This window comes from Nestor notabilis, unplaced genomic scaffold, assembly GCF_000696875.1.
Source record: "Nestor notabilis isolate BGI_N333 unplaced genomic scaffold, ASM69687v1 scaffold9337, whole genome shotgun sequence".
NCBI lineage: Eukaryota > Metazoa > Chordata > Aves > Psittaciformes > Psittacidae > Nestor > Nestor notabilis.
The window spans coordinates 847-15,086 of NW_009937765.1; the positions used below are offsets into that span (position 1 = coordinate 847).

The window sequence follows — 14,240 nt, forward strand, 5'->3', positions numbered from 1 at the left end:
GGTCTGGCTTTTTGAAAGGTTTCTAGCTTTTAAGTGCACCATCACCTCCTCCTCTTACAGCCTTCCTGTTTGTAGAAGTGCTCAAATTTAGCTGAAGCCAGAGCATGGGGTGTAATTACAGGTCCCAAAGCACAACTCTGTCCCCTCCTGACCACATCTGGGCTGAAGTCCTACAGCAAAAGGACTGAAATTCCCAGCTCAAGAAGCATTTCAGCCTAAATATTAGGGATGTTCCTAGAAATCCTGCGCAGTGCCCCACAACCAAACATAAACAGCATCCTCCAGTCAGCCTCACCGGGCACCCTGTGCCAACCACCTCTTCCATGAACTCCCATCTCCATCTACTCCTCCACAGTCCCACCTGGAAGCATTGCCCAGCCAGAAATCACTGCCCCATATTATTATGGCTCATAATTATATTATGAGCCATATTATTATTTGCCCATCTTAGTTGCCCCATCTCTCAGTGCAAGAGTGAAGCCAGGGCTTTGGGGGTGGTTTTCCGGCTGCCATCCTTGCCCTGGCCGTTAGGGAGAAGAAATCAAAGCTGGTACCTCCTGTGCGTGTTGCGGTTGCTGTTGACGTGACCCTGTCCTGTGCAGCCTGGCGTGGGGCATTTCAACACGTTCTCGTGCATCGCCAAGACTTGGGAGCGAGAAGGGGAAGGGGAGAGGGGAAGGGAAGCAAAAACAACTTGATAAAAATCAGAGGGAAGAAAAAAAAAAAAAAAGACAAAATCATCAAGTCTTGTTGCTTCTTAGCAATCAGGGAACGTGAAATGCTCTAGTTCAATTTGTCTGTGTGAAGAGTAAGAGATTTAGAAGGCAGCAGCGCTCAGGTCAGCACTAGATTAGCATCTCTGCACACAGCTTGTCCTTCCTTCTCCTTTGCCAAGTGGAATTTGGTTTCCCCCATCCCACCACCACCCTTTTGGAGCCAGATCTCCCAGTTTCAGGTGGCTTTAAGTGATTGAAACTGTCTCTCTGATTTATCCTTAGGACTTGTCTGCTTTTTGATTTATTTTTCTTTTTATTTTTAATCTTCAGGGTTATTGTTCCCTGCAGCACTGACCTTAAAAGTAAAGAAAATGCTTTGATTTGCAAGCTTTTCTAAAGCACACAGCTCGCGTTAGGGGTTTATTAATACCCTTTTCTTGCATTCAAGCTGTACTTCCTCCTTGTTTCCTGCAGTTGGGTGTTTATGGCAGGTCTGCAACCTTTGAAATTACTGATAAGGAAAGGCTCCTTTTTTTTCCTGTCTATTATGGCATTATCATAAACATACAACATTGATTTTTATGTATATGTACAGGGAAAGCTATTTCAGATGCTGGTAGAGAGGTAGAAATAAAATCTCTATGCATCTATATATATAAAAAGCTGTTATGATGATGATAAATATTTTCTGTGGAATAGATGAATCCTGGTGTAGCACATTGGGAGTTTTACAGTGATGAGAACATAGAAGGAGACTCAACTCTCCTCCACATCCTGAACTCCTCTTCTTTGCCATACAGCAGCACCTTCAGCACGGCTGGACAGCGAGAAAGAAGAGTTTCCTCTTTTCCCAATGTGGTATCCCAAACAGGGAAAAGTAAGTGGCATTCAGTGTAAAGATGGGAACTGCTTAGTACACCTCTGGATGTGGGCACACGTTTTAAAGCACCTCTTGGATTTTCAGAGAAGGCATCTCATTCTCCACAGGATGGTGCTAAAAATCTTTAAGAAGGGTAGGACTTTGTAGTGAACTCCACAGCCACCATATCCATATGGTGGATAGAAACATCCGGGAACAACTTGGAAAAGCACCATCCCATGCCAGAAACTCTGTTATACCCCAAGGATTAACAGCAGGCTTGCGCTGGGGACTCAGCCATACAATTCACATCATTTGGGACTATCTGAAGTACCCGTTGGCCTCAAGACAGCTCTACCCATCAGCTGAGAAATTCCCTCTAGGAATTAAGGCTTCAGACTAATTTAAGTACCACATATCCCTCCATGTACTCACTCTCGGGAGGGATCCTGTCTTTGTGCGGACAGCCAGAGAGGCTGCGGTGGTGAGGGTAGAGTCCCGTGACGTGGCCAGTCCCATCGCAGCCAGGAGTTGGACATTTGATTTCTCGCTTCTCAGGTCTTGAGGGATCTAGGGATTGTGGGAAAGGGCGGTGGGAAGCGGGGAGGGGGAGAGGTGGAAAGGAAAGAACTGCTGAGGGTGCTTCCCACCACTTTTCCAGTCAAACAGGGAGAAACTCTTCGCGTTTGGAAGGTTTCTTCCTGAAGGTGGATTTATAACACTGGAAGCTTCAGAAATTAATATCAGCAAAGCAATTTGAGTAATTAACCTGGCTCGAAGCATGGAGCTGCTCACAGAGATGAAGCAGGCAGCGCAGCTTTGCACCCAGGGGACTCTGCAGCTACTACCAAGTCCCTTGTGTTGCTGTGGCCATTCTCCTACCACTACTTTAAAACCCACTTGGATTTTAAACCAGCCTTTGAGGATCTGTGGCTAAATTCCCTCTGTGGGTTGTGAACCACCCCCCCACAGCCTAGTTGTCATGGGGTGCTGAGTGGACAAGTCCAGCTCTTTCACTAGGGATGGGCAGGAAGGAGGCACATGTCCCCATACCTTTGCCATAGTAGCTCTTTCGGATGCTGTCCAGTGGTTTGCTCTGCTTCTCATCCACCGGGAAGTGCTTCACGTGCTCCCCCGGCAGCCGACTGGGCTCCCGCACAATTTTCACCTGCTCGGCTTTCAGCGCAATGGCTTGTTCCAGCAGCCCCAGGTTCCCCCTGGTCATCATGTCGTACATCTCTGATTCATCGGTCACCGCGGATTTCTGGGATCGGGCATCATCGTCTTTGTCATCATCCGACCGGACCTCCACGATGACCGAGTACTCGGGCTTTGGGCTGAACTGCCCTTCACAGTGGCTTTTCTGGGTGTCCTGAGAAGTGTGAGGAGCTTCTTCACAAATCACCTCTGGAGCCATCTCCTCTTCCTCTTCATCCTCCTCTTCTTCTTCCTCTTCATCCTCCTCATCTTCATCCTCTTCTTCCTCCTCCTCATCTTCCTCCTCCTCGTCCTCATCCTCTTCTGCTTCAGTCTTCTGCAGTTTGCAGGACTCCTCGCAGCTCGCATCGTCCCGGTGCTCTGGACACAACTCGCTGCTGCGTTCGCTGGTGACCTCGATGACTTCCTCCGCATCCTCCGTCTGGATGATGATCTCCTTGTCGCACTCCTCCTCCACTAACTCCTCCTCCTCTCCTGCATCCTCATGGACCAGATGCACAACGTTGGATGGGGGCTTGGAGACCTGCAGCTCAGCCTCAGGCAGCTGCCCTTCAATGGCGAGGGTTTCCTCTGCTATTTGGCCTAGGTTTAGGAGAGAGTTGGCGATAATTTCTTGATAGCTGCTATAGTTGGCCTTGCTGGGTCCAGACGTACTTGTTGCTGTGTTCTGTCCATAATGGGTTGATTTTGTTGGGCTTCTCTCTGAAGAAGGCAGGGAAAAAAAGAAAGAAAAAGGGAGGAAAAGGGAAAAAAAAAAAAAAAAAAAAGGAGGAAGTGGAAAAGGAAGAAAGGGAGGAAAAGGTAGAAAAAGGAAAAATAAAAAAAGGAAAAAATAAGGAAAAATAAATGAAAAAATGAAAAGAAAAGGAAAAAAGAGTAAAAGAAAAAAGGAAAAAGGAAAAGGAAAAAGGAGGAAAAGAGATTAATTATATAAGCTCATAAACATCTCTTTGTCTTACTTAAGCTTAATTGAAACCGGAGCCTGGCTGTTATACTCCTGAAGCAGCCTAATTTATTGCATTAGTGGATGGCAGGTAGAAAGGGGATTTCCATGTGGAAGCTTTTGTAGAGCTCAGAAGCACGCAGTTTCCCAACCCCCCATTGTCAGCAGGCATCCAGCCCCCTCGCTCCCAGTGCTTCCCAAACCAGGGGCTCCAAACTGGGACCCCAGCTGGATCCCTGGCTCATTTGCCTGTCACTTCTCCTCTGGGATAGCAGCCGGATCCATTGGGATTGCTCGCAGAACAGGGAAGCCAGCCGAGCCCCTCGAGGCACCACTGCAGGACCCTGACTGCCTTCCCCGCTGCATCTGAGCCGTGCAGTGAGCCCCTTTGTGCTTTCCATGGGTCCTTCCCCAAGGAGCATCCCTGATGGAAAAGCTCTCAGTGTGAAAACACTGGGGACACTCTGTGCATATCATATCCTGTCAGCTTAACAAGAGCTTTGCCATTGTGCTTCCACCAAACGTAACTGAAGGACCCATCATGTACATAATACAGAGGAGCCGTAACTCCTGGTTAACAACTCCCTGCCCTTCATTCATCTGCAGAACACAACGCTGCAATCAGTAAGGAATGATAAAACACCTTCTGAGGGCTCGGGGCTGTGGGTCTCCTCCTGCTCCACCGCCTCTGCCTCATCCTCCTCCAGCGTCCCCTCCGACTCGTCAGAGCCGGACTCCTCCTTCGCCTCAGCCTCCTCGCTGCCATCGCTGTCGACGTTGTAGCCTTCATCCAAGGCCAGCTTGAGCGGATGGGATTTTCTCTTCGACACCAGATGTTCGGCCTCCGCATCCTGAAGTTTCCTCTTCTTTGCTAGAGGGCAGCTTTGTAAACTGCAGATGGGATCAAGGAGCAGAGAGGAGGCAGTGCCGAGTGAGAAAGACATGGCTATAGCATCTGAACCAGTTTGGCAAAGGCAAGGGGGACAAATACCCACTAAAAATACCAGCTCATTCAGCAGCCCAGGCTTTTATCTGGTTTAACTCTTCATGACCAGAAGATCTGCTCTCAGACCTTGACTTTGTGCAACTGTGTCAACTTTTCTCAGTGCAAGGATGCTGGGCTCGCTCCAACAGTCTGGCCCTTGGCCATTTGTCCTGGGAGCAGCAGGACCAACAGCTCCCAGCACCACTATGAAACCAGGCTGGGTTTCTAGGTCACATCTACCAACTGCTCTGATTTCACCATTATAGGGTGATGACAACATCAGTTAAGGCTAGCATGACCAAGGCAGACAACACACTCTCATTTCCCCTCCCCATCCACAGAGGCACCAAACAGACAAAAATCTCTGCCTGCCAACAGCTCCCATCAACCTCAGGTGCCTGAAGCAGATACTTCTGCCTAGTTTTGGGGTCCGTGGGAAGGCCACTGTCAGCCTGGAGAAGCAGATCCCCCAGGATCCCTCACAAACTGACGGAGAGACTGAAATAGGCTCTTTGGTGGACAGATCTGGGGCAGGTGAGTGAGGTTGCTTCTGTGAACCAGCCTCTCCCCAGTGAACGCCTGTCTTTTGGTTTCTTGCTTGCATTTTACCATCCTCATTACCTCCAACCCGTGCTCACCTTCTATGTCTTGCATACTTTCCACGGATGTGTCCTGAGCCGTTACAGCCTGGGGTTGGACAGCTTGAGAGGGAAACAAGCAACCATCAGGAGCAGCAATAGCACTCCGAGAATTCAGTTTTAATTAGAAGTATATAGACTGTAGTGAGTTAAACAGATCCTGTGCCCGAGGAACAAAATACCCACAAAAGGGTAGATAATTCCCCTCAACTGGTTCAGCTTGGCCCTTTGAATTCCAAGCGAGGAGGGCAGGAGAGCAGCCATGCAGTTTGCTAAAAATTAATGAAATTACTCACCCCATTTAATTAAATGAACGGTTCATTATAGTTTTATGAGTATGTTTAATTAAAGATTTGCATGTGTAAGAGCAAGGTTTTAAAAAGCAGACAACCACTGCACTCTGCCTCCCGCTCCCACTCCTCAGCTTCCTTTCTCTCTGGTGCGGGAGGAAAACATGGGCTTTTCACCTATTTAACGGCTTGTCAAGGAACTTGGGGTCCTTGCAGCAAGAAATGGGTGGCTTTATGGAAAGAGCAGGCTGGGAATAGAGCAAGATTTTAGCCAGGGCACGTTGTGGGGAGATCACCAGGACAAAAGTCCTCAGAAGCACCTCGGAGCCTTGCTTTTAGGGGGATGGATGGGATTTAAGTGACCAGCTCTCCCAAATCCCCACATTTGTTCCTGCTGCTTTGCAGGAGAGGGTGAGTTAAAGACTTCCAGGGGGCTCTGAGCAGCACTCACAGCCTCTGCTGCCTTTGCCATAAGCCACTCACTGCATCCCTCAGCGCATCCCTGGCAGGGGTATAATTAGTCCCAGCTCCAGGAGCTATAAGAGCTCCAGCTAAGAAGCATTAAAGCAAACATTTTCTGGCAAAACCAGATTATGGCATTGATTATAGGATGCCCAAGTGATTTGCCTGACGTCTGAAGGATTCTGGAGCCGTGTACGATTAATAACCTCATTTAGCACCGTATCACCCTCGGCCCGGGAAGTTGTAAGCGCTAATGAAATCTTTTGATGACGGTGCAAAGGGAGAAGACATCACCAGCCCAGAGGGGGATCTGCCCAGCCTGTTATTCCTGGAGTAAAAGACACAGGACAACATTAAATAGGACCAAGTGCCAAGTCAGGCTTTAGGGGCTCAGAATTCCTGCTCTCAGCAGAGAGCTCAGCCCTTGCAGACAGCGATGGGTAAGGAGGATCTGAGTGCACTAATGGATGCAGCAGCTCCGGGTGCACCGGTGGGTTATTAATGACTTGACTCCCTAGAACACTGCACAAGTCACATCACTGTGTTCAAAAGAACAGAATTCAACCCCAAACTGTGATGGGAAAGGGCTACTGAGCTGTCAGGAGAGGAGGAGTCTGGCCTTCAGGGAGACCAGATTGCTTTAGCTTAGCAAAGCAACCTGCTCTAGTGGAAGGTGTCCCTGCCTATGGCAGGGGGTTGGAGCTAGATGAACTTTAAGGTCCCTTCCAACCCAAACCAGCCTATGATTCTAATGCTAACAGGGCAAATGATGGCAGTACCTCCCTGAGGGGGACAAAGCTTTTTCTAAGAGCCATGGGTGTGAGCAGCACCTCGTAGCCCCTTCAAAATGATGTCCCCCTTTCACTCATGGCCAGCCTTCAACCCTAGATGCTGAGCATCCTCCAACATCATCACTTGGGTGATGGTTCCCTGCTCATCCCGCTAAATCACATAATTGGAAAAGGGAGCTCCCCCCTTCACTGCTCCCTCTGCTGATGATCTGAAAGTCTATTTAATTCTAATTGCCCTCAGTCATGACTGAAGCTCTGTCCTCAGCAGCCCCAGACACACTTTGAAGTGACTGCATGCCAAAAGACAGAGCAGTGTTTATGTTACCAGTGACTTGCCTGAAAAAGCCCTTATTGAGTGGGAAACAAGAGCAGCTCTGATGAAGATCAGATATTTGATGTGGTGAAATGAAGCCTGCAGTGAAAAGTAAGTAGGAAAGAGCCAAGTGGTTCAGTGTCGAGGTTTTCTGAAGCAGGTGGCGATTTGGGGTGTCTGTGGCTTTGGTGTGTTAATTTAACCCTTTTAAAAAGCACCAGCACAGAGGTGATGCTCTGCATGCTCTGGGCTGGGCTTTCCCATCCCTGTTCTCCTCTGTGGAGGTTTCACGTATTTTGGCAGGCGTCCCAACAGAGGAAAAGGGCTTTGAGGTCTATGAAATCTCCTCTCCTTCCCCACCAGAGCCACCCCACAGACCTGCTCTCCCCCTCTCCCCAGCCTGACAAAAGGACCTCTTATTGTCATGCAGACGATGCCCTGCTTCCAATTAGTCGATTAATCGTCCAGTTATTCAGGCAATTAGGTGACAGCTGCAGAGATGGCTTTGTGGAGCACTCTGTCCTACCCCTTATATATGTCACCTGCTCCAATTACCACCTCCACTCGAGTGTTCAGCAATAAAAGTTGGAGAAGTGGCTGTTCACCACCCGCTCCTCCCGTCTCTCCAGAGTAATAGGAGAGAGGAGCAGCAGAAATGCTCTCAAATTGGGCTGGTTAAGGTCCAATTACTCTTTGACACATACGGCTTTCTAACAGAGGCTGCCAGGAGAGGCAGCCCCTGCTATTAGTGCTTGTCCAGGTTAAAGACTCCTACCTCTTGCGTAAGCCCTTGTGCAGGGTTTAATGGGAGCTTAGAGTTGGGGGAGGCTGTTATTTCTAATGAGAAGCTCTGTAGGGCTGCAGAGACTTGCTCCTGCTCTTTTGGCTGCTGCTGTTGGCATGCCAGTGCTGCTACACCAGTGACAACAGGACCGCAGTGATTCAAGAGGGGACACAGGGCCAAAGGAGAAGCATCTGGCATGAGAAGCGATGTGGCTCAAGGTTGTCTGGGGGCAATTAGAGGAGGTATTATACATGGAAAAGAAACTCTGGTTAGTAGGATGCTGTCTCTAATGATCCTGCGACACAGAATGTGGGTATTAGGTTTTGCTGGGGTTTAGGACAGAGTATGGCTGAAGGGTCTTCAGTCTAATGTGACCCATCCAGAGCTCATGTTTTCATCCTGTGGTTCCTCTGATGTGTGTTGTCAAGTGGTGCCCTGAGAACTTAGGCACAAGGAGGTGCCCACCAATATCAGCTCCCCAGCAAGACCTCCACCCCCTTAGTCCCGTGGGTTCACTCCCCTCACCCAGGTTCCCAGCACAGGGCCTCCCTTCTCATCACCAAGGAGGAGCAGGGTCCTTACCTCACCTCCTGGCCGATGAGCTCCGTGGGCACTGGGGCAGGATGCAGCAATGGAAACAAACACAAGGTCAAAAACACAACAGGGGTGCCCACATCCCCCCCTGAGACATCCCCTTTCTCTGGGGGGATCCTCTCCTGCCTGCAGCTGGGTTTCCATCTCCTCCGTAGGCATCCCATTTGGGAAAGAGAGGACAAATCTGTCCTACCATCATGTACTGCATGCCAGCCTGTAGTAAATCATAATCCTGCCTTGTAAATCCTGTGCTTAATTTCAAGCACCTGAGTGTATGTTTGTAACATCAGGGACTGCCCCGTCTCTAAATACATGATGGGTTTGAAGTCAATGGAGCTGTACTGATATACATGCATGTAACTCAAATACTTTCAAGTAAAGACAGAGTTTCTCATGCCTTCTTCTCTATGCTTGCCTTTAAAATATGCTTCTCCATTACTTCTTGCATGGTTCACAACTGTTTTGCTGCACTGGCCACATTTACCTCCAGACCATCAACAGGCACAGCTACATTTCTCTTGTCATCCCAGACTGATGTGGGAGCCCCTTGGCTATGCTCAGACACGTGGTAGGGAATGTGTTATTTTAGGGTGAACAACAGTTTGTAGGGGCTTTAGAGGTTATTCCTCACTTGTGAATAAGAGAACTTCTCACTGCTTGCAATAACAACATCTCATCGCTGCTGAAACCTTACATCCAGCCAGGAATCTAAATAACCAGGAGTTAAAGAGCCCCAAAACACACGTCTACATTTGCCCAGGCTGAAAACCACAACACGTTTGCTCAATTTGTTTGAGCTAATTGGGTTTCCTGGGATCCAGCTCCCGGTGGGATGACTCACAAGCCTCAACAAACTGGAGGCAGCAGCAAGTCCCAGGGTGAGTGCAATAAATCACCTTTTCACATCAAGAAACCCAGATTCAAGTGTGGGGAAGGCAGGGTGCAAGGAAATAAATAGGATCAGAGCACTCTCATTAGCAACCTCAGCCAGCACCTTTAGGTACATGCAACAAAGCAATGAAACCCACATAGGCAAGCTCTATTCAACACAACTGACAGCATCTGGGTTTGATTTTGTTTGTAAAAGGATGCAGATGCTGAGAAGAGCAAGGAGGAATTTCAGCCAGCTCCATCCAGCAATTCATTGAATCCATGGCCACAAAAAGGAACCGAACTGGAGAGGCTGGTCTGTAACCATCACACATGCTATGGGATGACTCGAGGTACCACCCCGTGCTCTGTATCAGAGCATTTCCCCTTCTCCCAAAGACCTGCACATGAAGAGCAATCAAGCCTTGCATTAACAAGCCGTTTGTCCTCACATCCCTGCCAGGGACGGCCTGTTTCCCTCTCCAGCATGCACTACTTCTGCCAGGTGCTCTCAGATGTGCAACTTCAAAGCCACTGGCAGAGTGTGCATGATGAAAGCCCCAGGAGCTGATCTGAAGCTCCCGTGATTGTGATTCCCCCTCAAGAACAGCATGCAAAGGGGCTTTTTAATGTTGTTACTTCTCCTGCATGTAGGGGATGGGGGATTAAACACCATGAAAACCTGTAAAGGTTTCTGGCTGGGAGTTTTCCAGGCTTGTAGGCAAATTTTGGTGGGGTTGGAGAAGGGGGCAGTGAGAATAACTTAGCATTAAGCCTGGATTTGAAGAATCAAAGCTTGTTTGGAACAAGCAAAGTGCAGGGAACTCAAGTCTCTACATCCCCGTGCTGCAGGATACCCAGCTGCTTACCTCTGATAGACTTGGATCGCGTGCGTGCTCTCTTATCGTCATTTTCTAAACTCATCTGGAATGGAAAGGAAAGATACTTGTTGAAAGACAAGAAAGTTATCGTTCAGGGACACTCACGTGTGGTTGTTGCTCTGTGTAAATACCTGGACCACAGGGAAAGCTTTCTCATTTTTTGAGACGTTTTGTGCACTGATTTCGTTGTTCAACCCACACTACTCAGATTGAGTAACCTCAAATTAACTTCCACATCCTGGGACACGACAAGAACTCTGCCTGTTGGGTACCAGAAAAGGACAAACATCCCAATGTGATGGCCTATAACAGAAAACAGCTGTGTCTGAGACATCATTTGTTAAGGGCAGAACTGATTTCTCTGTATTTATATACGGAAGTGCTGCCAGCACCCAGGTGAATAGCCAGCACATACACAGAAATCTCTGAACATGCAGCTGAGCTGATCTCATGCCCAGGAAGGGCAACTTTACATGTAGTGCCCTAAAGAGCAACTTCTCCTCTCTGCTTAAATCTGACACAAAGAGGGTTGCATCTAAATGACCTCTGGAATGTGGACATCAAACAGGAGGGTCTGCAGGGAATACGGGCATGAATAAGTAACATCAGGGACTTCAAAGTGCTTCATATTAATTAAACATCACAACATGCCACAAGGTAGCATAAGGCTGAAGTGCAGCCACCTCTGGGGTGCAGTGCTGTCAGGGGAGCTTTGAAATCAGGCTGTGCCTGAGGTGGGAGCAGCAATAGCTGGGGACCTCCACGGCAGGGCCAAAGCCAGAGTAACAGAGATGCTGAAGTGGTCAAAGAGCTGGTTTTATGTCTCACCCTTGATGCAGATGTTCTCTGCAGGCAGGTGAATTTGGCAGCAAACGCCAAGAGGGTGCACAAGGAGGTGAACCCCTGGTAGTTTGGGGACAAGACAATTCGGGTTTTATTGCAGCATTGCCATCTGGGACATTATGAGGGAGAAAAGGGGAGAAAGGACTATGTGACATAATAAAAACAACTTCGCTTTGGAGCATCCTCTACAAGGCCCAGCTGGAGAGGGATGCAGCCAGCTCCTGTGCCAGCCCAAATGAGGATGCTCCATAGCTGACCCTCCAGAACATTGACAGAGGGGGACACAAGCAACTGCTACCCCAGTTGAGGACAAGGGACACACATGCTGAGCATGTGCTGCTCCACTGGTGATGGGGATGAGGCACACATGATACACACCACCACATCCCCACATGTGCCTTGAAAGTGGATGGATGCTGTTTGCAGTCACCAGCAGAAAAGACTGAGCATCCTCACCCGTCACCCTCAAAGTGTGTGGTGCTTGTTTGGGCCTCAACTGTCCCCCCTGATATTTGGGGGCAGCAAAGGGGGAACGAGACTGCTGGGCAGTCAGGGAGAGAGGACACCTCAAAGGTGAGGGATAAAAGTGCCCCAGGTGCCTCTCTCCAGAAATGCAGCATTAACACACAGTGATTTATGCGAGTTGTTAGATGGGGAGATTGAAGAGGGGGGTTGAAAAGGGGGGGGTGGTGTATCAAAACCCGGAGCAATTTATGCATCCTGTCAGCATTCAGCTCGTGGCGCCGCAGTGTTGTGCTCCACGCTTATTACAATCTTCCCAATAACACAGCAGACAATTACTATAATTTGTATTTTTAAAGCCCCAGTTCCCTGCGGGCCAATGGCTCACGTTTAAAGTGTGGAGAGGAGCAGGTGTCAAAGGGACTTCATTACATTTACGAGCCTTTCAACGTCGGCGCGCGCTGAGCGAGGTAGCTAATGCCACCGCTGCACACCGGCGGTCCCACTGATCCGTTTGATTGCTGGGAGCCTGCCTCCAACCAGAAGGGATTTCAGAGAAAGCTTTCTCTTTTGACAGCTTTCCCAGGGAATTGGCACGTGTTGGGCTGCTGCCTTGGCAATCCGGGGTTTCTGCAGGGGAATTAGGCAGAGGCAGAAGAGGGCAGGCTGCGGGAAGTGTAATGGGCACTGCCTGCGACATGCCAGCTCTGGCCACAAAAGAGAGAGGAAAGGCTGAGATCCTGCAGGGGTAGTGCAGGGAAAAGCAGAGTAAAACTTACTTAAACCTGCCCCTCCAAGACTGGAAGGTGGGAAGGGCTTAGCTGCTTGTCTGTAAATAGGGGAGATCTCATTTCATGTCACGTTTGTCTTTAGAAGAATTAAGTATCACCTCCAGGCTCCTCACTAACCTCACAACATCCCATAAGGCAATTCTTCCCATTGCCTTCAAAGCCACTTTCAAACAAGCATCAAACACATGGGGAAGACAGGAGCACTCTCAGTCACTATGTGGCCAAGGGAACAGGAGCCACCTAAAAAGACAGGGATGGACCCAACCTTACTGAGGACCAAAGGACAGAAAAGCCAAATAAACTGCCCAAAGCAGCCTTTAAAGAAAAAAACAAGCAGAAAAATTAATTACTGTGGTGTTTCCCCCATAGGAACACCCCATAACTTGGTTTGAGAACTTGACACAGCCCCACCACTGTGTATTGACATTTCACTTACAGCACCGGAGCGATGGGGTGTGCTCAGCACTCCCAGACTCTGTTTTCCACCATCAGGCTCCTTTCCCCAGCTTAAACCAACAGCAGCAGCATCCTCTAAATAAATAAATAAATCTTCCATTTCCCACCAAAGTGCAAAAACACCAAGGAAAAAAAAAGATCCATTTCTGAGCTCAGGCCCTGCTCCTCCCAGGCAACTTAAATTAACTGACATGGCCATTACCGCGCTTCTGGAGCCTCTGTGGTTATCGGGCTCGGATGCATGAAGGTTACATGAAACCACTGTCCTTTATTGTTTGCCTCCTCAGCGAGGAGCCCTCTAGACAGATCGTTTTAATGCGAAATTTCAGGTCACACAGTGCATGTTTGCAGTCTCGGAGACTGACAGGGTATTTTCATTTGTTCTCTCTCTCGCTCGCATAATAGCCAGGCTGAGAAGCTATCTGGATTTCACTCTTATTATTTTAACTCTGAATGGAAAACAAAGCAATCTGAAAGGAAACCTGCAAAGAAATTATTGCTACCACATGCCAACCTCAGAGTGTGTTAGCTCAGCTAGAAGAGACAGATTTATTCTGCTCCTCCTCCACCTTATCACGGGATTATCTGAAACAAAACAACCACCTAACAGGTTTCCTAACCCAACATCACAGGACAATGCAGGGGAAAGGACTCTGTGCTGTGTCTTAGGGTCCTTGCTTCAGGATTCAGCTCAGTGGTCTGACGCTGACACTAGGGATAACCTTGAGAACATCACTTCATCTCTCGGTGCCTCTTTTTTCCCCCGGCCTCTTCTCTCTAAAGGTGCCTGCTCGCAGGAGCTGTTTCTCACCATGTGTTTGCTCTGCACTAAGGAGCTTCCTGACACAACCGTAATACAAGCTTTGCTGATGACGTCCCAGAGCTGCAAATCTAAATCAGCGAGGTTCAGACAGATAAACTCAAAACCCAGTTTAACCTGAGCACAATGTGAATTTTAACAGCCTGCTTCTACAGCAAACGTCTTGCTCTGCTGCCACAACTACAGCAATACAGCGTGGGAACAGCAGCGCGGCTCTGAAGTTTAATTTCATGGAGTACCTACAGGCTTGATATTTTCTTCTGCTTTCTTATCTTAATACACATTTCCTTGCCAATGGAAAACCGAGGTGCTAATATAAAACCATTGGAGCCTTCCATGCATTGATGCCCAGGTGTGCCTGGGCTTAGATAGCTCTATGCAAATATACCATTAAGGGCCGTGCTGAAATTCCCCACGGTCAGCGGTAATACTTTATATGTATTCAGGAGCACCACGGAGCTCAGAGAAGATAAACACACTGAAAAAGCCTTCAGCTGGACAAAGGGAGGTGAGGAATCAGCAGG

General features: G+C 48.6%; 1 protein-coding gene across 1 annotated transcript in view; it reads right to left on the bottom strand.

The window, feature by feature from the left end:
- Window positions 1-554: 554 nt before the first annotated feature.
- The window catches only part of LOC104409194 (myelin transcription factor 1-like), a gene marked incomplete at its 3' end in the record, with an annotated part of 17,521 nt that continues 3,835 nt past the window's right edge, over window positions 555-14,240 (bottom strand). The window contains exons 2-8 of the mRNA XM_010018997.1: window positions 10,333-10,387; window positions 8,582-8,612; window positions 5,360-5,422; window positions 4,380-4,627; window positions 2,629-3,495; window positions 2,011-2,145; window positions 555-645 (exon numbers count right to left, since the gene is read on the bottom strand). Coding sequence (XP_010017299.1) covers window positions 555-645; window positions 2,011-2,145; window positions 2,629-3,495; window positions 4,380-4,627; window positions 5,360-5,422; window positions 8,582-8,612; window positions 10,333-10,387 — 1,490 coding nt within the window. The remainder of the gene's footprint in view (window positions 646-2,010; window positions 2,146-2,628; window positions 3,496-4,379; window positions 4,628-5,359; window positions 5,423-8,581; window positions 8,613-10,332; window positions 10,388-14,240) is intronic.